Source organism: Parasteatoda tepidariorum, chromosome 2 (assembly GCF_982258835.1).
Source record: "Parasteatoda tepidariorum strain Cologne lab strain chromosome 2, Ptep-v5.0, whole genome shotgun sequence".
In the NCBI taxonomy this organism is placed as follows: Eukaryota; Metazoa; Arthropoda; class Arachnida; order Araneae; family Theridiidae; genus Parasteatoda; species Parasteatoda tepidariorum.
In genome coordinates this window covers 53583394-53608243 of record NC_141756.1, presented here as the reverse complement: position 1 = coordinate 53608243, position 24850 = coordinate 53583394, and the positions used below count along the sequence as shown (strand labels likewise).

Sequence of the window (24850 nt, the reverse complement as noted above, 5' to 3'; positions counted from 1 at the left end):
GATACTTATACTATTATGATAAATATTTTGAATCCATCCATCCATTGTCTTATTCTTTAAAAATAAGTGTTGCATTAAAGAAGAAAGCATTTTAAGGAGAATTTTATGCATTTGTATTTAAGAGCTACAACTGTTTTTTAGTCCTACTCCATGAGAAATAAAAATGATTTGAGTAGGGAAAAACTCATTAAATTGCTTACTCTTAAAAAAAGCTATTATTATTTTCATTTTAAATTTAAAAAAAAAAAAAAAAATTATTGCAACTCCATCTTTTTTTATTCCTACAAATTAATTGACAAAAAAATAAAATCATTGTTATTTTCATTCAAAGCCCTCATGAAATTGTGAAAACCCACTTAGTGAGTTAGATATCAAATGAAAAAAAAAATTTAGACCAGAAAACAATAAAAAAAATTGATCAATTTCTAAACTATTTTCTTCAAACATTTCTCAATTATTTATATACCCAAACTACATAAAACCAAATGGATATAATTAAAATGTATTTATTAAACAGATTATTTTACTTACAATTAATGGAAAACTATATTTTAAAACTTTTATGTCACTTCCATTCTTGTTTAATAATTTATTATTACATATCAGTCTATATTATATAAACATCCACTCAATAATAATTAGGATATATCTCCCTATCATCATTTTACTGGATAAAACCTTCAATTATCAATGTAATCAGACCTTAATATACTTATTATTGTACAAAAAATATTTCCAACCTAAAACAATAATTTGAAAAATTGATGATTTAAAACACTGATTTTTTTTAAACAATAAAATGATTTGCCAACCATGCAATTGTTAGAATTTTTCAAACTATTAAATGATTCCCACAAATCTAGATCAGATTATGATACACAGTGTTGGATATTAGCAAAAATACAAACCTGTGATTAAAAGTTAAGCTATATCTGGTGATGGAATATTCTTTATAATATAGAAAATATTGACATTGAATGCATGTTTGAAAGTTTATGAGCTATAATTCAAGGTTACATTCAGTTTATCCATTATAAGACCATACCTCAGCTTTATTGTCCTCAGCATTAGGATATTTAAGGTTGGTGAAATTTTTAAGTTAACAATATAATGTCTACTAACAGGAGTTGTTAGGAGGATATCTGGTGTTCTCTAAACACACCCTTTTTCGTCTCCTTTCTTTTGTTTGATTAACTTGTTCCTTTTAACTTATTGGTCATTCCTTTTTTTATAATCTCTTTGTTTTCATTCTGTTTCCATACTAAAGAAGGTTGTTCATTATAAAATAGAAACTATAGTACTAAGTGATGTCTGATTTTGAAGCAAATTTTGTGTTCTTTTTACATTGTTTAACTTTATGCATATGCAGTACAAAGCTAACCCTTTCTTTAATTAGTTTTCTTGCCGTTGAAATCTCGCATTCTATGAAGTGAGATCGAAGAAAAAAGATAAAAAATGTAACCTAATATAAATATGATTATTATAAAATCAGAGTTTTCCTTAGGAATGAAAAAGGCCAAGACGCTTCCTCTCCGAAAAGAGTACTTCTGAGTTTTAAAAGGGCACTTACTTAACATCGTAAATATTTAACAAAATGTGCAATATTATTTAATGAATGAATTTTATGCTCAACAATTTTTTAATTATTTTCTCATACTATTTTATGAATATATTTCAAATCATAATTTTCTTTCATTATCAAAATAAGAGAAAAATTTGTAGTTTATAAAAATAATTAAAGGCATGCTAAAAGGCAATCTCTTTTTTTTTCTCCCTCCAAAAACCCTAAACTAGCAAAAAATGTTTAATTGATAAACAATTTGAAAGCTTTTTTCTATAATTTAAACTAAAAATTATTAGAAAGTATACATTTAAAAATTCTGTTTTTTAAATTTTTAAAAGAGGTATTTATTTAAAAAATTAGTTTTAAAATTACTTAAAAAATTTATTAATAACTTCCCCCCCCCCCTGCCGAAAATAGATACTTATATAAATTTAACCAGTTAAAAATATTCCTAACAAATTAAATGTTTGTAATAGTAATCAGAATTAAACCTATAAACAAGGATAATTTTTCCAGTGTGTAATTATTATTTAAAAACAATGAATAAATTTTTTTAAAAGTGAATCTGAATAAAAAGGCATAGTTTTTAAGGGATGGCGGCGTACTTTTATAAAAAGGGCAAAGATTGTGCATTTATTGGGATCAAAGGGCAAGCAGGGAGGGTCACCTTTCAGAAGTCGCTTTAAGAAAACACTGTTGCAATATTGATTACAATGTAATTAATTATATTATTTAGGATACTTTTAGCAAATTAAATTAAGCAATGAAAATTTATGTACCAATTCAAATATTTTTTTCAAAAAATATCAGTCATTATTAAATAAATTTTAAAATAATAAAGTTATTAAAAGGGCTTTTAAATAAAATTACATAAGTATAAGTGAAGAATAAGTTTAAAAAGCATGTGCATCATGTAAAAATTTTATTTTTGTTAAATAAACATAGGAGTTGTCACCAAAACGTTACTAATAATATGAGTAATGCTAAATTAATTAAATGTTAGTAATTAAATCAGGGCTGCCAACTGCTGCACTTTCTACAAAATATTTTATAAAACTGGTTAACAATTGAAAACTAAAACTTGAAATGGATTAGCTATTTTTGAAATCCCCTTAAATGGTTATCACTATATAGCTCGAACAAAATGGTATTTTGTATAAACTTTCAAACAATTTATATGCAGCTATAGGCAACATTACTTTAAATCAAATTTACTAAACCAAGAACTATACATTTAAACATAAATTTTGTTATTCCTGGGGAAAAAAGTGCCCACAAAGTGGAGCAGTTTGGCATATTAGATTAAATGTTTGGAAATAAATCAGCAAAAATAATCTTTTTTATATTATAAAAGTTTAAAGATTTGATTAATCTCTGAAACAGTTTACTTACAACATTTATTTGAGATAAGATGTGAGATATATATTTTTTTAAATTTAACAAAATCAGCTTTAATAAGATAACAAAAAATTCACTGTTTTAAGAAGAAGAAAAAAAAAAATTTTACAAAAATTTTCTATTTTATACAAATAAGACTAGCAGTTCTCACTTAGTAACTTAGCAATAAATATTTGTTAGAACAAAAAAAAAAAAAAAAAAAGTTTCTTTTTAATTATTTTAATAAAAAAATTTTTTGAATCCACTAAATTTGATTTTATGTGAACTAGGAGATTAGAGAACAAATGTATTAAGTTAAATGATAAGTGTTCAGATAAAGATAAGTAATGCTCAATATAAAATTTTTAGATTAAAATAAAAAATGTCTATGCTTACATACACTAGGTCATAAAAAAATCAGTAATTTGGTTAGTTAATTTCAAAACTGCTGGTTTGCTAAGCTTTACAGAGTGATACATCGGTATGATGTGAATAAAATTGCTTATACATTAAGAAGGATCTTATGAAAAAAAATTTTGGCACATTTATTGAAATTAAAGTTCAAGTGAACTATCATAGTGAAGAAATGGGTTTCAATCCACAGTGGCATCCACCTAGTTTTAGAGCGATAGGTATCAGATTGTCTGGAAAGTAGAGGTGGCCAGCGTACAATTTTGACCCCTGTACTACATTCATGTCATTATTCAAGATATTGTGGAGCCTTAACTTATATAATCTCCCTTGCTCACAACTAGAGTGAGTGAGAAATATGGAGTAGCTAGCATTCGCCTTTTTCTGTGAAGCCTTTTCTACACTCTAGTACCCATTTTACTTATATTTGAACATTCTGCCATTAGTATATTCGCACCATTGTTTTGAAGGATAAATTCAAATATTAATATCATGGGAATGTCCTGTGTGGCCTAAAATTGTTAAAATAAAATCTGAAGATAACTTGGATGCATTGGTAAAATAAAAAATTAATTTGCTGTAGTGAGAGTTTTTTTTTTCCCGCTGTTATTGTATGAGCAACTTAAAACAAAATTTTATGTTACAAGTAAGAAAATAATTTTTTCAAAAAATATTTATAATATTTTAAAACAGATTTTCTTTAAGTCTAAATTTTGATAAAACTATTAGCACTTCTAAAATTTAGGTGTTTGCAAATGTCTTTTATGACAATAAAAACATTCAATAAAATGGAACACAAATAAATATTTGAAAGGACAAGTTTTTAAAAATATTTTTATGTATTTTATTGAGATTTTAATTTTTATTAAGTTATTGAGTAACTGTGAAAATAAGAATTAATGTATTCATATATGAGATTGAAGTTCTCTAAGAAAAATTGTGATCTGTGTTCCTCATATATATATTTTTTTTAATTAATAAAATATTTCGAATAGTTTATTGTTTTCAATGATATGAAAATATATTATAAAACTAAGACACAATTATTTAAAATCCCTGTTTTTAATTTTGCTTAAATTATCACTTATTGAAAAGTTTAGTTTTTTATTTATAGTTGAAAGTATACTATTACTTTTTAAAAAAAATTTATATTCTAAAAGTACTAATTTTTAAAATTACTTGCCTTCGCAAAATTTTTAACAAAACCTTTAACAATAAAAAAAAATTTCATTTTAAAAATTAAATAAAAATTAATTATAATCATCCAGTAAAAAAATTTAATTAGTTTATCAACTAGACATTTTTACTAAATATTTTCAAAAGACGCTATTCAAGAACTGTATTGTGTTCAATAATAAACATTTTAAATAGCATTTTGCAAAAATATTTTAAACATTAACAATATTATTCAATTTGTTAAGCAAAAATGGTTGAATAATGAACTTAAACTGAAAACTTAATGCATTCTTAACTACTTGAGCTTACGACTGACTAAATATAATTTTCTATATAAATTTATTGCATTCAATACTGTCCATGAAATGTAACACAGAACTTCACATGAATATAAGGATCCCATTAAACTTAGACATCTTCATCTGAATCTTCTTCATCCAATTGCTTTTGCTGCTGTTCAAATTTATAAGCATTTCTAAATGCATCAAATTCTTCTTTCGACAAACCAGAAAGTTTTAGAAAAGTTTGAACATTCCGACTAAATATTTTATTTAAAGGAGCAGTCTTGGCTTGAACAACTCTCTTTTTCATTCTATAAAACCCAGTACGCAACATAAAATCATGCCTGATTTTAATATAATCAAGATCAAATTGCATGGCTTCTGTTTTCACAATGCTACTTTGCTCAACACCCATAAAATATACAATGTATTCAACTTTTTCTTTTATATCATCAAAGTCATCTAAAAATATTTCTGGACATGTTACTAATAGTTTATCAATATCCTTTTGTGTAAATATTGTCATTAGCTCTTTAATTCTGCTGTCTATGTAAGCAGGATTTAATGTTAAAAGTTCTGGGCATCTTGTAAGAGCAGTGCAAAGTTTTTTTTTATCTACTTGAAGCATCTGCCATCTCAGAATGTTCGACATAAGATCTTCTTTACCGTAACTAAGAATTAAATGTGGCGATTTCAATATATATGCCACTTGTCCATAATTAAAGCCAAAAGATGAAAGGATATCGTTTATTTTAATGGTCTTTTTATCATTTAAAAAACTTTCGGAGTGTTTTGTTCTGTTAAAGTTAGTTCGGGTGATAATTTTAAGCATCGGTAAAAATACTGGTCTAGCTAAGACGGCGTGTTTGAGAAGCATTTCTGAGCTTTTATCAAAAAGCAATAAAGTAGAACTATAATTTTCAGGAAATGATATTCACATCATGGTAAGTAATAGTATTTTTTATAGAACAGATCACTGAATGGCATTGCTGAGTGGAAAATGTAAATAAACAGTGGCTCACTTCATTTCTATTCATTTTCAACTTCACCACATTTGGCGTTCTATTTCTGTCTCATCAAAATTTTTTTGTAAAACTCGCTGGCAATTTTTTTCTCAGCTTTTAAATGACAAAGTTAAAACTAAGAAGAATAATTCCAAACAATTTCCTTTAGGGAGCATTCTCACTGCATGTAATTGCCTAATCATTAGCAGAAAAAGAGATCCTGGTTCGTGAGTTTTATGCGGGAAAATGTATTTCAGCAATCAGAGTTGGTGTATGGAAATGCGTGTAACACATAAAACTAGAATGACCCTTGATGTCATAACTGCGCGTTAAATTTTTTTTTCACCCACAGCCCACAGGATCGCTGCGATCACTGCGAACATTTTTCAAAGGAAAAAAAAAGAAAAGAAAACGACTGGTTCACACTCTTTAGTTTAAAATTTAATGTATTTCGCGAACGCAACGACCTATAGGACTGCTAGCAGAACAACACGCATTGCAGATTTCTTCAGTGTAGCATAGTAACGTTCCTTCCTTATTGTGTCTTATTAAATTTTAAAAAGAAAATTGTTTGATATTCTTTCTTATGAAAGCGAACACAAAGTAAAATTGCTCTTTTTTTTTAAAAAAAAAAGGAATATGTATCTTCTTAGAGTTAAAACCTAATGCCTGCGAAATTACTCTATTAAAATTTTATGATCTGATATGAAAGGTCCATTTAAACTTTATATTTTATACTTTTCTGAATCACATGACTTCAAACTTTAAAATATGCAAATAGTATTCGCGATCGCAACGAACTATAGGGGGCGTTGTTGTATGAGACGCATTCAGTTACTCGAGAGACGTCGTTAATGTAGCATTGCAAGGTTCCTTCTTTATTGTGGCTAATTAAATTTGATATTCTTTCTTATGCAAACGAAAACAAAATGGTATCTCTTTTTATTAGAGAAGGAATATCCAAAACACATCGGAAAAATATTTGTACATTAACAGAAAAAAATATGTATATTCTTATAAGAGTTAAAACCTAATGCCCGAGAAATAGTTTTACTAAATTTAATGATATAACATGAAAGGCCCATTTAAACTTCACATTCTATAGTTTTAAGAATCATATTACTTCAAAAATTAAAATGAGCAGAAAGTATATATAAACCTTATAATTTTATGAAATTTAATTTTGTAAACAAAGTTTTTTGACAACAATTTTTATCAAAAAATTTCAAGTTTGAATAAAAATCATTATTTAGAAACTAAGAAACGTAAAATGAAGAATGCTGACGAAACAAAAACAAAAAAACAATTCTTTTTTGTCGCCATTTTTAGTGCTACAAAAATTCGTCTTTGGGATTTGCCAAAAACAAAACAAGATGCAATTGTATTTTTTAAGGAGGGAAATATTTTACCGAAAAAACGAAAATGTACCAATTCCCACAACATAAAACTTTATCTTGGTAAACGTACGTTTTGGAAATGTTATTTCATTTGGAATCTTATTTATCAGAGTTCATATGGCGATATGATTGTTTTGAATCTTTGCTAAACTCTATATCGGCTCATTTTCCACCGAAATCCGATTGACTATTTTGATTTTAAATAAAGTGTTTTATTTTATGAACTGTCGCAAAAATTTTAAGTGTAGATTAGCGGCACTTAAAAACCGCCAAATCTGTAGCGGTGGTGGCGTTAATAAGTACCGAATTTTTATTCCATACTTTTCTGAATCATATTACTTCAAACATTGGAATATACAAGAAGTATACATAAACACATAATGTTATACCCTTTAATTTTTCAAAAAAAGTATTTTGAGAACAATTTTAATCAAAAAATTATAAACTAAAAAACGGAAAATAAAGAATTCTTATGATAAAAAAACGATTTCAAAAATTCTTTACATTGAAATAAAAGCTTTCATATTGTTTCTTTTTTTATTATTCTTATAGTTCTTAATCAGACGTAAAAAACCATTCTGTAGAGAATAATCATCAAATGAAAAAAAAATATTTACAGGCAAATTTTTTATTGTAAAAATCATTGCACTGTGGTGATATTTATTAACATCTTGTTTTAACTGTAACTGTGCTTGATTTTCAATTGTTTTACTATTTATGTTTATAAGTATGTAGTCCTCAGCGGCTAGCCTAATTTTGCTAATTAAAGCTTTATTAAGTTATTATGTCTGCCTAAATTGATTATCACAACAATTTAATTAGCAAAATTATATTCTGATAAATGTGAGTACTGGTATTCATCGTCATGGAAAACTTTCTGAAACCGGAACGTTTCGACTTCGACCCCACGTGTGCTAACGCTGAAAATAAGTGGCTACATTGGAAGAAAACTTTCGAAAACTTTTTGTCAAAGGTGCCTAATCTTGCTGAAGATAATAAACTCCCACTCCTAATTAATTATGTATCAGCAAATGTTTTCCAGTCAATAAGTGAAGCCACCAGCTACTCGGCCGCTATCTCTGTTTTGGATGCACTCTACGTAGTAAAGAGGAATGAAATTTTCGCTCGTCATTGCTTGGCCTCAAGAAACCAACTATCTAATGAAACTGTTAACGAATTTCTTCAAGTTTTAAAGCAACTAAGTAAAAACTGTAACTTCACACAAGTCTCGGCTGAAACTTATAAAAATGAGTATATACGTGATGCTTTCATTAGAGGGTTGCGGAATACCCGCATTAGAGAGCGTCTGCTCGAAAATACAACAATCACTTTAGACAATGCAGTCAACCAAGCCTGTGCTCTTGAACTGGCTGAAGCTCATTCTGCTTCATATCTCACTAACTCACAACCTATGCCTTCTGCTGCACTAGACTGTACTGATGATGCTTTTGAAAAAGAAACCCTTGCAGCAATTCCTCGTGGATCATGTTTTTTCTGTGGTAATAGTGATAATCATATACGAAATAACTGTCCGGCTAGAAACAGTGTTTGTCATTCGTGTGGAAAAAAAGGTCACTATCAACGTGTGTGTAGAGCGAAAACTCGGCATAAAATAAATACTACTGCCTCTGCTCCTCTAATTGCTTCTGTGTCGCCAGCCCCTGGTTGTCTCCAAAAATCCCTCACATTTGTTACAGTAAATAGTGTAAAATTGGTTGCTCTAATAGACACTGGGAGTTCACTCAGTTTCTTAAACTATAAACATGTTGAGAAATGCAATCTTCAACTGAAGTCATACTCTGGAACTATCACTATGGCCAACTCTGCTGTTACCTCAAGTGTGGTTGGGCGTGCAACTGTAACTCTTGACCTTCTAGATCACAAGTATGAACAGATTGAAGTACTGGTTATGAAGAATTTATGTGCTGACTTTCTGATTGGTCATGACATTCTTAAACTCCATTCCTCCTTAGTCATCAATTTTGACGGCAGCAAGTCCCCCCTCCAAATTTGCTCATTAGCTGTTGCTAAAATTCAACCTGTATCATTGTTTTCTAACCTGACGCCTGATTGCAAACCAGTGCAAACTAAGTCAAGACGTCTCCCTCTAGAAGATCAATGGTTTATTACCTCAGAGATACAAAAACTCATTGAAGAAGAGGTCATCGAGCCCAGCAACTCTCCTTGGAGAGCACAAGCTTTTGTGGTGAAAGGTGAAAACAAAAAATCTAGGATGGTCATCGATTACTCTCAAACAATCAACAGATTTACAATGTTAGATGCTTATCCTCTACCTAAAATTGAGGAACTCATATCTAAGGTTGCTACTTACCAAGTGTTTAGTAAAATAGACTTAAGAAATGCATATCATCAGCTCCCGATTTTGGATTCTGAAAAACACATGACTGCTTTTGAGGCAGACGGAAAGCTTTTTCAGTTTAAACGTGTCCCTTTTGGAGTTACCAATGGTGTGGCATGCTTTCAAAGAACAATTGATAAAATTGTACAAGAAGAAGGTCTTACAGATACCTACCCTTACTTAGATGATGTGACTGTTTGTGGTACAAACCAACAGGAACATGATGAAAATCTTGCAAGGTTCAAATCTGCTGCAATCAAGTTTAATCTTACACTAAATGAAGAAAAATGTAACTACTCTTCTCAATCTATATCCCTACTTGGTTACATAATTGAGAATAAAAATATTAAACCTGATCCAGAACGTCTGAAGCCACTCTTAAGTCTACCTGTCCCTAAAGATACTGCTTCATTGCAACGTGCTCTGGGAATGTTCGCCCATCATGGAAGGTGGATCCCTTCTTTCTCAAAAAAAATTCGTCCCCTCTTGGCTTGCAACTCTTTTCCTTTATCTCAGGAAGCTACCACAGCCTTCCAGTCAGTAAAAGATGATGTAGCCAATGCATCTCTTGCTGCAATAGAAAATGACATTCCATTTCGTGTAGAAACTGATGCTTCTGACTTTGCCATTGGGGCAACATTGAGCCAAGCTGGTCGCCCTATAGCCTTTTTTTCACGTACCCTAAATCAATCAGAGCAAAGACATTCATCTATTGAAAAAGAAGCATATGCCATAGTGGAATCTCTGAAGTATTGGCGGCATTACCTTATAGGGAGACACTTTGAGGTGTTTACCGACCAACGCTCAGTCTCTTTTATGTTTAATCAACAACACAATAGCAAAATAAAAAATGAGAAGATACTGCGATGGCGTCTTGAGCTTGCCTGCTTCAAATTTGATATTGTCTACCGCCCAGGAAGCAAGAATTCGACTGCTGATGCTTTGTCCAGAGTGTCCGCATCTATTGTCCCTCAGGTTTCTGACCTTAAAGACCTCCACTTTTCTCTTTGTCACCCAGGTGTTACCAGAATGTTCCACTGGATCCGTTCTAAAAATTTACCATACTCAATCACTGATGTGAGAGCTACTGTCAACAATTGCCACATCTGCAGAGAACTGAAACCAAAATTTATCAAAAACTCTGGAGTCCTCATCAAAGCAACCTCAGCGTTTGAAAGACTCAACTTAGATTTTAAAGGCCCCTTACCATCCTCTTCTAAACATCGATTTCTTTTGACAATTGTTGATGAATACTCCAGATTCCCATTTGCTTTTCCGTGCTTCGATATCTCAACTTCAACTGTCATCTCCTGCTTGCAGACTCTCTTCTATCTTTTTGGAATGCCTGCATATATCCACTCAGACAGGGGCACTTCTTTCATGTCTCACGAACTAAAATCATACCTGACAGCTCAAGGAATTGCTACCAGCCGAACAACAGCCTATAATCCAGCGGGTAATGGCCAGGTTGAGAGATACAATGGCATAATTTGGAAAACTATTGAGCTGGCTCTTAAATCTGAAGGGCTTCCAACAAATCAATGGCAAGCCATGCTACAACCTGCTCTCCACTCGATTAGATCATTACTGTGTACTGCCACTAATGAGACCCCTCATGAAAGAATGTTTGCACATCCGAGACGCTCACACACTGGCTGCTCTCTACCTACATGGCTCACCATTCCTGGCCCAATTCTAATGAAAAACCACAATCGTAGTAATAAGTATCAGCCCATGGTTCAAGAAGTGGAGCTGTTGGAGGCTAATCCGGGATATGCTCATGTCAGGTTACCTGACGGCAGGGAAACTACTGTTAATGTCCGTCACCTGGCTCCTAGAGGGTTACTTCCTGAAAAGGCCCTTGATGCAGATATGCTAGCAACCCCTCTACTAAAAACCCCACTTGCTGACAGCTCCCACGAGGCTACTGATGATCAACTTTTGGAATCCTCACTTGATGAGACCTGTTCTTCGGAAAACACTGACTCATTTTTGAGACCAAAACAGGAAGAGACTTTGCCTCCTACTACATCCAGAATACGAAGACCACCTGCTTATCTTTCAGACTTTGTTACTGACTGATTCAAGTCACTCCCTGAACTCTTAAAATAGCTCGGGGTGAATGTGGTGATATTTATTAACATCTTGTTTTAACTGTAACTGTGCTTGATTTTCAATTGTTTTACTATTTATGTTTATAAGTATGTAGTCCTCAGCGGCTAGCCTAATTTTGCTAATTAAAGCTTTATTAAGTTATTATGTCTGCCTAAATTGATTATCACAATTACCTGATTTATAATTCCCGGAGAATTCCAAAATGATAAGTTCCTTGTTTGAAAACTTTATTCTCAAATAATAGATACATAGTTTATCCCTTCATTACTTTTAGATAACATACTACACAGCAAAATTTTATAATAGATATGAATTTAAATATGTAGCTAAAAACAGAATAGCTGAATTCTAGTTGAACTTATTCTTTCAAAACTAAAAAATACTTACCAAGAAAGCGATTAAAATTAATTAAGAATCAGCACAAATGGCACTACAGTGGCAGTCAAAAGTATTCGTACACTTAAATTACTAACTTCAAAAGTGAATAAAAATTGAAATTGCGTAAAAATTAATTGAAATTTTCAAAAAATCTTAATGTTTTTCAAGTTGTTGCATGAATGATTTGAATTTTTAAGAGGAAATTTTTAAATTTGGTCATAAAGATCTTCTCGATAGAGTGAGAATTTGAATCTCACCACTAAACCTCGTGCTTCAAAAGTATTCGTACATCCACATTTCAAGTTGTAAAATAATAAAATTAAGACAATTTGTGCGCCAAATATCGTTTGTGGGAATATATTTGGCGAGATTTTATATTATTCTTACTTTTACCGCTTTATCTGTTTCATTCTTATGTTTACTAGCCTTGAAACTCGCATTTTTTGTTGTCAATCCTACAGCTTTAAATTGAGATGGCTCGGGAGGGAAAAGAAACTTCTCTCGCTGAAAGAAAACTGATAATGAAACTACATAATAACTCTTTAAGAAAGATATCACTTGCTATTGGAAGACCTCGATCTACAGTGCAGAGTGTTATAGATCGACATTGCCAACGCAATACTGTTGAAAATATTCCACGAAGTGGACTCCCAAAAATTCTCAGCATTAAGCACAGACGCTTACTCGTAAGATTGATTAAGAAAAATCCAAAATTTAGTGCCCCGGCAGTAAAAGCAGAACTCCTCAAACAGGGAATTTCGATCTCGGTAAGTACTACACGCCGCACTTTTAACGATTCAGGATTCCATGGTCGAGTATCTCCAAAAAAGTTTTTTGTGGCGGAAGTTAATAGAAAGAAACGAATGTCTTTCACCAAACAGCATGTTAATAAAAATCCTGATTTCTGGAACAGGGTTATATTCTCGGATGAGAGCAAGTTTAACGTGTTTGGATCTGATGGCAGACAAATTGTGTGGCGTAAAAAGAATACAGAGCTACAACCAAAAAATTTGAGTGCGACAGTAAAGCATGGCGGTGGTAACATTCTAGTTTGGGGATGTATGAGCGCACATGGAGTGGGTAAATTGCACATCATTGATGGGATTATGGATCACAAAAAGTACATTGACATTCTAAAAAGTAATTTAAATTCTAGCGCTTCACAAATGGGTCTTCAAACTAACTATATATTTCAACAAGACAACGACCCTAAGCATACAGCTTATAATGCTAAGCTCTGGGTATTATATAACACTCCCGAAAGACTCAACACACCTCCACAATCACCAGACATGAATCCTATTGAGCATTTGTGGAGTATTTTAGACGACAAAATCAAAAATCGAGGAGTAAAAAATAAAAATCAGCTGAAAACCGCCATATTGGAAGAATGGGCATCAATTACGCCAGATATTACAAAGTTGGTAGATTCAATGCCAAGTCGAATGAAAGCAATAATTAAGGCGAAAGGGTATCCTTCTAAGTATTAAACTGTGATATACTATATAATTTTAGGGAAATTTCTTAAGTGTACGAATACTTTTGACACAAAAGTTTTGATAATTAATTTCTATTTTTGATATTTTTTTTCTGTAATTGTTTTACAAGAAAACTTCTTTTGATTAAATTGCTCAAAAATAAAGGATACAAGGCCTGGTATCTGTGTTTAATGACGTAGTATAATTAAAATACTATAAAGCAATGAGCACTTCAAAATTCATTGTACGAATACTTTTGACTGCCACTGTATTTCAAGTAACTTGGATAATTTTTTATTGTTGTTTTCCGAATTATATGGATACAGAAATATATACTATTCTATAACGAAGAAGAATATGTTATAACTATTACAATTCTGTATGTTCTGAATTCATATTTATTCATTGGAATGACGAAAGCAATGTTGACTTCACTTTAATTCGTAATGAATTGAAGACAGAAGAAATGCATTTTACCTTAATACACACATCTGTAACAGTATCCGAAATCGGAAGTCATCAGTTGCAAGTTTGTTGATAATAGAAGTTATAAATTATTGAAGAATTTTTCTTCAAATGTTTGGCGTGTTCTGTTCCTGAAAGATTTACTAATATTCTGGAGATTTTTTTCAAGTTCTTCGGCCTTTTCCTTAGGGAAATTTTGTTTCTTATTTGCTGCTAAAAAATGGCGTCTGATTCTGTCAGTGATTTCGATGGAACTGAATGAAAACGTGATAAATTAATGTCTGATATTTACAGGCTCCCGCTAGACGGCGTACTCGAGCGTTGCGATCGCGAATACAGAAACACATATTGTTACAGCACTTAATTTTGCAAAAAACGTTTTTTGACAATAATCTCTATCAAAAAATTTAAACTTCCAATAAAAAAAATTCTTTATAAGATAAAAAAAAAAGTAGAAAAAAGAATAAAATAAACTCAGTGGTGCGACAGCCCATAGAGGTCCAAGTCCTACTGTGCACATCTCAGTTTTCTTGACCTTGAGCTCTGGGGTGGAGGAGCAGATGTTCCGATTAGGTGGTCAGCCGAACGCGGAAACCCCAGTGAGAGTTCTCAAGCATACTTCGTACTCATTTATTGACCCACTAAAGGGATGAAAGGCTGAGTCAACTTTGCCCGATCCGAAGATCAAACCCAGGATCTGTGGCACGAGAGCGCGAAGTCACCGTGCTTAAGATAAATATATATATATATATATATATATATATATATTGTAAGATTTCAATTCCGTAAGATTATTAACTCTTCATTTTAATAAACAGAGACAGAAATAATTTATAACACTTATGGAGTTAAGCGCGCCTATCTTGGCGAGTGGGGGCCATTTTTGGGAGAGGAGATGTGGAGTTGGTTCGAAGAAGTTGAAATGATAACACGGACTTTGAACGTTCTCTCGCTCGAGATTTTTGATATGTTATTTCATGTGTTGAATATGTGGGTGTGTGTATTTGTTTGTGTTGTGGAAACGAAGAGTTTGAATAAATAATAGTTTCCAACCTGGACTATTTATTTGTGCCACACATTACAGACAAGTATATTTATTGGAGGTTCTACCGAGATCGGGAGAAAGAAGGTATGTGTTCTCAATTGTTTCACATCCCAGGCCATAATATTTTTCATGAATATTGAAATATTTTCGAATAATTTTTCCAACCTGGAAAAAAAAATTAACACACCAGTGTTGCAGAGAAGGGAATGTATTGTGAATGTGTTTTTTTCATGAATATTGAAATATTTTCGAATAATTTTTCCAACCTGGAAAAAAAAAATTAACACACCAGTGTTGCAGAGAAGGGAATGTATTGTGAATGTTTATTTTTCATAAATATTGAAATATTTTCGAATAAATTTTCCAACCTGGAAAAAAAATTTAACACGCCCGTGTTACAAAAAAGGGAATGTATTGTGAATACATGTGTATTGTGAATGTTGATATTACATGCATATTGATTAAGTTTAAGTTATTCTTATCATAAGATTTTATAATATCTTGGTATTCTCAACTTGAGAATTTTTGTTTTTATATGGTATTTGTTCTGATATTGTATTTTACTGAAGATAGTGATTTTCATTGATATAAAGGGAATGTGGATTTGAATTGTTTATATGTAGAAAGAAAATGATTAAGAACGTCAGTTCTAAACCTATTCGTTTGATATTGATTTAGATGAAATATTTTAACGAAATCTGGTTTTCATCTAGTGTAGATTTATTTTATTGATAGTAGGCTCACATTTGTGCAGCAGAGATGTATATAAATAGTTATGTAAAGCTATATAATTCAGTTTGAGTGCTTTTAATTGTTCTTAAGCGAAACTCATTTTAGAATTAAGAAAACGAAATATAGACTCTTTGATGCGTCAGCCTTGTTGGCGCCAGCAGAAATATATGAGAATTCGTTTTTGTTTTTTCTTTTCCTCTATTCAGTTGAGAGGGGGAGGAAAGGAGACTGTTTATGTTAAGAGTAGCCGATTGGCGAAGTGAGTTATTTATGTAGTAGAATTGAATTCATTTTTATAGTTGTAAAGGAAAAGAGCATTAATTTCTTTTTATAGAATTTAATATTAAGTTGTGATATTTTTTTTCTTTCTCTCTTACGTTCAAGTGGAGAGATAAATGATCTATTTCCTCTTATTTTTGTAAACCAATTATAGTGGTAGTTATTAGAATTTTTAAGTCTTACTTTTTGAATTATTTACTTGATTTATTATTGTTATAGTAAGATCTACTTATACATTTGTAAAATGTCTTTTTTAAGTAAGGCTAAAAAGTGTGATCTGTTTGTGATCGCGGAAGAATTGGGAGTAGAGGTTTCGGAGGACCTTAAAATAATTGGTTTAAAACAAAAGATAGTTAGTAGTGAAAACTATGAGGAAGAATTTGTTAAAAATTTATGTGAAAGTACGATAAATACTAGGATTGAAAAAGAAAGGTTAGACAAGGAAGAGAGAGATCGGGAATTTGAATTAAAGAAACAGGAAAAAGATCGGGAATTCGAATTAGTGAAACAGGAGAAGGACAGAGAATTCGAATTAGAAATAAAACGGTTTGAACTCGAATGTCTTAAAACAAAACAGGATACCAATGTTTCTACATCAGTTGTAGATTCTACTTTTAGTCAAAATTTTCAAAAGCTTATGCCAAAATTTAACATAAAAACAGATGATATAAGTTTATTTCTTGAACTGTTTGAGAGACAGGTTAAGGTGTTAAAAATTCCTGCAGACAGGTGGGTGTCATATCTTATCGGTACACTACCGACAGAAATAAATAATTTAATTGCTCGAGAGTCAGAGGAATTAACTCGTGAGTATCCAAATGTTAAATCTTTGTTACTAACAAGATTTAAATTAAGTGCCGAAAAATTTAGGCAATTGTTAGTAAAATCACAAAAGAATCCCGATTCAACGTGGTATGATTTCTATCACGAATTAAGCACTTATCAGGATGGGTGGCTTGCAGGCCTTAAAATTGAAACTTTTCAAGAGCTCAAAGACTTAATGTTTGTAGATCAGATTAAAAGAAGGGTTCCGATTGAATTTAAAGAGCATTTTCTTGAAGAATGGGCCTCTATAAAGTCGCCTAAAGAATTTGTAACAAAGATTGAGGAATTTGAGGATGCTAGGAAAACCATTAATGGGAAATCTAAACCTGGCGACCCTAGAAACAAAACTATGTATAAGTCCAATAGAAATAATAATTTCGGGGATTATAAATACAAAGATAAAAATTTCTCTTGGAGGAAAAATAATGAAACGCGTAGTTCTGCAAGTAAACCAGATATTTCTTTTGACCAAAAAAGGAAGTTAAGATGTTATGAATGTGGTTCTATGGAACATCTCCGGCCACAATGTCCTAACCTTAGAATTCCGAAATCTGAGGCAAATAGGATCGAAACAAGATCAGATAAAAACTTATTAGATCCGTATACTTTTGAAGGTAAAATAAATGGATTTAAGATGCCCATTCTCAGGGATACAGGAGCAACTGTTGATGTTGTTTGTCAGAAATATGTCAGTAGGGATAGAATGACAGGAGAACACGTTTGGGTTAAACATATTTTTGATAACCATATGACATGTTTACCTGTCGCTAAAATTGATGTAGAGTGTAATTTAGGCATGATAACAACTAAAGCTGTAGTTGTCGGAAATGACTTAGATCAGGGACGTTATCTTTTATGAAACGAAACTGCGTCTCTTTTTAAACAATCTGGGGAAAATGGTGGTTCAAAAATTGAAACTGTAAATGCTGTTATTACAAGGTCTCATAATCAACAGATTAAAAATCAGGAGAATTCAGTCGACAAGGAGTTAGACGTCGAAAAGGAAATCGTTGAGTTTGAAGAGAGTGAGATAGGGACTGATTCACAGGATATGGACGTTTTACCTCAGTTAGATAAAAATGACTCGTCTCTAGATGTTATTAAAATAGACTTTAGTACTTTTATTGAAGAACAGAAAGAAAGCAAAGAGTTAGTACCATTCTTTGAGTTAACTGAAAATGAGGATAATCAAACTGACGAGGAGAATACAGTAGTACAATACGTTTTTGAGTTAATAAATCGCTTAAAACGAAGCCAGGATTTAGCTAAAGAAAAAATGGAAGAAACTAGGTACAAAAGGAAAAATTGGTACGATCGTAATGCTGTTAAAAGGGAATTTCAGGAGGGTGACTCAGTGCTTGTCTTTACCGTAAATCGACCTCATAAATTAGCTCCTCAATGGAAAGGACCAGGTCGAATTGAAAAAAAGTTATCAGAGACCAATTATGTGGTTAATTTTGAGGGTAAACAGGAACAAAATAAAGTTTATCACATTAACATGCTAAAGTCTTATTGTAAAAGACCTGAACTAGTTAATATAGTAGATCTTACGAAGAATGAGTCCTTTGAGTCTGAAATTGATGCAGACTTCCCTTACATGTTATCCGATCCTAATGTGTATGATTTTAACGAAATAGTTGAATCAAATAATTTAAATGCAAGGTTAAATGAGGAACAAATCAACCAATTAAAAAACTTGTTAGTTAAGTATCGTAAAATGTTCTCAAATATTCCAGGGAAAACGCATTTAGTTGAGCATGATATTGAATTAATTAGTGATAAAAGAATTCAACAAAAACCCTATAGAGTGACACATCGTCAAAATGATTTGCTTAAAGCGGAAATTGAGAAAATGTTAAAGTATAATATTATAGAACCAGGCGATTCTGATTATATATCCCCAATGATCTTAGTTGAAACTCCGGGTAAGGAACCTAGGCCCTGTATAGATTATCGTAAATTGAATGAAATAACGCTAACTAAATTTTATCCTATTCCGAACATTGAACAGCGAGTAGAAACTGTAGCAGCTGCCAAATATATCAGTTTAATTGATTTAACCAAAGGATATTGGCAAATTCCGTTGAGCAGTAGTGCTCAGAAAAAAGCCGCTTTTGCCACAATGTTTGGAACTTATAGACCTTTGCGTATGCCGTTCGGGCTCAAAAATGCCCCATATCACTTTAGTAAGATGATTAGTGAAATTTTAAAAGGGTGTGAGGATTTCGCAATTCCTTATCTTGATGACATTGCGATATTTTCGCAAACTTGGGAAGAGCACTTGCAACATTTACAAGAGGTTTTAAAGCGAATAAAGAATGCTAACTTGACTATAAAACCAACTAAGTGTAAATTTGTGCAAGAGGAAGTAAAATATCTTGGGCATGTTGTTGGTAAGGGAAAACGTTCACCCGCGGAACTTAAAGTGAAAACTATTCAAAATTTTCCTATACCCACTTGTAAAACAGAAATTAGGGCTTTCTTAGGTTTGGCTGGGTATTACCGTCAATACATTCCTATGTTTTCGGTGATAACTGCGCCACTCACGGAACTGTTAAAGGGTAAAAATAAAAAAGGGAAAGTTGTGTGGAATGAGGAATGCACTCAAGCATTTAATTCCTTAAAGGACAAACTTGCGAATAAGCCTATTTTACATGCGCCAGATTTTTCAAAACCATTTATTTTGCAAACAGATTCGTCAGATTTAGGATATGGGATTATCTTAGCTCAAAAAGATGATGAGGGAAATGAACATCCGATTTTGTACTTAAGCAAAAAATTCACATCAGCTGAGCAAAAATATTCCACGACCGAAAAGGAATGCGCTGCAATCTTATACGGTGTTAAAAAGCTGAAGGGATATATTGATGGGCAAACAGAATTTTGTATCCAAACAGATCACAATCCTCTTGTTTGGCTGAAAAAGAATGCCGGACAAAATCCGCGACTTCTTCGCTGGTCTTTGGCATTGCAATCGTATAATTATAAGATAGAGCATAAAAAAGGAAAGGATAACTCTAACGTTGACTGTTTAAGTCGAAATCCTTTATACAAGGATTGATAAGGAATATTATTTTTCTTATTTGTTTACATTCATTCTAAATTATGTTTTATATTGTTTAATATTCATATTAACATGTTTTGTATTCATATTTAATTGTTTTGTATTTATAATCAAATGTTTTGCATAGATTTCTGTATTTAACTAAATTGTTTTATGTAGTAAGTGCATGTACATAAATGTTGAAAATTTTTGTTAGCAAGATTTCATATGCATATTATATTTATATCCTTCTATATTCTACAAACTCTTGAACTTATAGCTATATATCAATATGAAGAACTAAACGTCCCTTAGATGGTAAAATTTTATCTTATGGCCTGGTGATGATGAGAGAACTCCCTACCTTACTTCACCAAAGGGAAAGTTTTTCTTCCTTTGCTTTCCCCTATGTATCGGGAAAGGCAAAGTCTGGTGGTTGGAGGAGTTTGTAAGATTTCAATTCCGTAAGATTATTAACTCTTCATTTTAATAAACAGAGACAGAAATAATTTATAACACTTATGGAGTTAAGCGCGCCTATCTTGGCGAGTGGGGGCCATTTTTGGGAGAGGAGATGTGGAGTTGGTTCGAAGAAGTTGAAATGATAACACGGACTTTGAACGTTCTCTCGCTCGAGATTTTTGATATGTTATTTCATGTGTTGAATATGTGTGTGTGTGTATTTGTTTGTGTTGTGGAAACGAAGAGTTTGAATAAATAATAGTTTCCAACCTGGACTATTTATTTGTGCCACACATTACAATATATATATATATATATATATATATATATATATATATATATATATATATATATATATATATATATATGGGTGATTCTCACAAAAACAGTCATTTTCATGTCCCCAGTATATTTTATGTTTGTTTTACAACTTACGAAAAAAATTTTTTCAGGGAAAGTGTCCTTCAGAATGCAAGCTAACAAAAGAATAAAAATAAAATGATCAATTTTTATTTTTTATTAATTTTAGGTAATAAAAATATACCAATATGTCATTCCCTCACTTGTCCCCACTGCTGATTTAAAAAAAGAAAAAAATTGTTTCTGAAATAAAAATTTTTTTTTTACAAATTTGTGTTTTTTATTTGAGAATATTGAAATATAGAATTCAGAAAATAAATTTTAAATTTAATTTCTGATAAAAATATTAACACAGCACTATTTTAAACTTTGTCCCCAGTGTTTCGCGTCATTCCCTCACAACAATGTTCTTATCACCTGCAATCATCTTAGAATAAAAATATTTTAATAAAAACTTCAGAAGTTAACAACTGGCATCATAGAACAAAATTGCAGCATGTTTCCATCTTCAACTTAAAGAAGCTTTGCTGTGGAATAAATTTGAATGAATCAAACCAGGTAAAATTTTTTACATTTGTCATTCCCTCATGTCGTTTTTTAGAGTAAAATAAAATACAACTTCATCGAGAAAGTGGATAATTATATGTTGCTTTCTTGTATGAATATAATTGTATGTGATTGACTTCAGAAATTAATAAAGCCTAACTGTTGTTTTTAAATTTTCTTGAATTCGTCATTCCCTCACTAGTGTATAAAGTGAGGGAATGACGCTGAAGTGAGGGAATGATTCAAGATGAGTATATTATTAAGTTTTTTTTTGTTCAATCGTGCCAGCCAATTTTATTTCCCAAACCTGTAAAAACTATTAAATATATAAGACTAAATTATAATAAATATTAGATATACTTAGTATGTTATCCTTTTTAAACTTTAGGTAGATGTAACTTAGATAAAAACATGTATTAAAATAAAATATCATTCCCTCACTAATAGTGTCAGTCCCTCACTTTTTAAATAGTGAAAATAATTAATTTACTTATTAATTAATTTGAAAAATAAATTAATAAATTGATTTATTAAACTAATTAATTTATTTATTAAATTAATTAATTAATTATTAATCATTGAAAATTAATAATTATAAATTAATTATTTAAAAAATTAATTAATTTAAATATTAAGTATAATTTATAGGATATATACTTTCTTTATAATGCCATTACATATTTCTATTAATATAGAAAGTTTCAGAGCTTTTTATTCACTTTACTTTTTTGGGATTTTATGAACTGAAAAATGACAGTTTTCGTGAGAATGACCCATATATATATATATATATATATATATATATATATATATATATATATATATATATATATATATATATATATATATATATATATATATATATACAAAAAAAAAACTATTCTAAAAATCCCTTATATTGAAATAAAAAAATTTCATATATTTTTTTTTAAAGTTTTAAAGTTCTTAATCAGACGTAGAAAATCATTCTGTATCGAGTTATCATCAAATTAGACAAAAATTATTTACAAGTAAATTTCTTGAAAATTTTATTCTCAAATAATATGTACATAGAATATCTATTCATTTATTTAAGATGACATACCACACAATAAAATTTGATAATTGTAAGATCTCGATATGAATTTCCATAACTTAAGAGCTTATTTAACTTAAAAACAGAATAGTGAATTCTAGTTGAAATTAAGCATTCAAAATTAAAATATACTTGCCCAGAAAGCGATAAAAAGTTATATTAAATCAACACAAATGATATTATTTCAAGTAATTTGGATGATTCTTTATTGTTGTTCTCCGTATTAAATTAATACAGAACTATATACTATTCTATAAAGAAGAAGAATATTCTATATCTATTACAGTTCTTCACGTTCTGAAATCGCATTTATTCATTGGAATGAAGTAAGCAATGTTAACCAATATCAGTGAAGTAGGCCTTTAATTTATAATGAATTGAAGACAAAATAAATGTATTTTACCTTAATACACACATCTTTATCAGTATGCGATCACGAAATCGGAATTATCGGTTGCAAGTTTGTTGATAATGGAAAGGGAAAAATTATTGAGAAATTATTCTTCAAATGTTGGACGCGTTCTGTATCCGAATGATTATCAATCTTCTGGGTGTCTGGGTCGTTTTTTAGTTTTTCAGGGTGAGGGAAATTTTGCTTCCTATTTGTTGTTAAAAAAAAGGGGGTTCTTATCTACCAATGATTCAGATAGAACTAAACAAAAACTTGCCTGAAAATATTGTCCCCGTTAGAGGGCGTATTCAAGCGTTGCGATCGCGAATAGTCATATTTTTGTTTCCTGCTGTCACGCGTCGATTTAAAGCAAATTTTTTTCTTCATTAATTTAAAAAGCGATTTAATTTTTTAATTATTAAAATTATTAATTATTTAATTATTAAAAATTAATTGAAATTATTGAAAATTATGAATTATTAATAAAAATTACTATTTTGGAATTATGGTTTTATTTATGCACTTTGCCACAGTGTGTAAAGGTAATGAAAGTTACAGCAGTAATCAAGATTTTAAGTTTTTTAATTGTTCTGCGATTGTGCTCTGACATTTTGCTTCTGAATATGAAATTATTAATATTTTAAAAATGCTATTTATTAAAAATTTTGCAAATATTTTACTTTAAATATAAAATACTAACTTATTTACAGAAATTTGAATAATTTTAAAAATAGGATTGGTAAAAAGATAATGCTAAAAAAAAGGTTAAGAAACTTTCCTGGGTGATGTACGCTAATTGTCTTGAGACAGAGGTAAAATTACTGAATTCGTATGATTCTGAATAACTTACTGAGTTACTGATTCACGTTCATACATTTTATACAATACATTTACAAGCAATACATTTTCTGTTGTAGCCCCTGATCACTATTGTCATGGCTCTTTTTACCGTAAACGTAGACAGCTTGAATTTTAAATTACAAGAAATGCATTTAAAGGCCGCCTTTTCATCACGCGACACGATACCGACAAAATAAACCCGATTCTCACCTGAGGATACCGGGTCTAGAAAAATACATTGTAGATGCATATGCCTTTTAACACTCACCGATACGCTATCATTTATGTCTGCTTCGACACAACCAAATCGTTTATGAAAATGACGTGTCCATTAAGTACCCACGTTTATGAAAATGACGTGTCCATTAAGTACCCACGTATCCCACGAAATAGAAACAATATTTTTTTTCCCTTTTGTATTTGCTTTTACTCATTTGTCTCATATTTTACTAAGCAAAACAGTCCCAGTTGCAATTAACTCGTAATTGTTCATTTTTGAACTTAGAAACTGGTACTAAAAAAAAAAAAAGAATTTAATTACTCATAATCATATATGGCAACGTTACTTTTAAAAAGTAACGAGTAAAAGTACAAGTATTTTTAAAAAAAGTAACGAGTAAAAAGTAAAAAGTTCTTATTTTAAAAAGTAACGAGTAAAAAGTACAAGTTAAAGTACAAGTACTAAACAAAAAAAGTAACGATTTAAAAGTACATTTCTAGGAAATCGAAAATTCAAAGTTACCTAAAATTTCATTGAATAATATTCTTATGTTCTTTAATGTTTTTGCAAAATTGTTGTTATTTATTTAATTATCTTTAATTTTGAAAGTTATGGATATTAATTTATTTTTAAATTCGCAAGAATATTATAATATAATTTTATAATGTAATCGTATAATATAATTTTAAAATCAAATATAATTTTAATATCAAACTTTTTATGGATTTGCACGAAAAAGAAATTTTATTTATTGACTTTAATTTTTAGTTTATTATTTTTATTTAATTAAATTACCATTGATTTAAAATTGTTTTACTCTTTAGAAACGCGTTTTAAAAACACAAACATAAACAAAGCAAACAGATAGCTTTGTGATCTTTGAGCTAGTAAAAAATAATTGAATGTGTAGTATAAGTTGAAATAGAAGGTATTTAAACACGAAGTTAGCTGTGAATGCATATATATTGCATTAACATTTTTTTTTTTTTTTTTTTAAGAAAGTTTACCGAGTTTTAGAAAAAAGTAA

At 30.5% G+C, this 24850-nt stretch overlaps 1 protein-coding gene across 1 annotated transcript; it reads right to left on the bottom strand.

Moving 5' to 3' along the window:
• Positions 1–4850: 4850 nt before the first annotated feature.
• Positions 4851–6074, bottom strand: LOC107446895 (transcription termination factor 4, mitochondrial). The gene has a single exon (XM_016061676.5). It carries the CDS (start codon positions 5684–5686, stop codon positions 4937–4939), a length of 750 nt encoding a protein of 249 aa, XP_015917162.3. The 5' UTR covers positions 5687–6074; the 3' UTR covers positions 4851–4936.
• Between the last annotated feature and the right edge of the window lie 18776 nt (positions 6075–24850).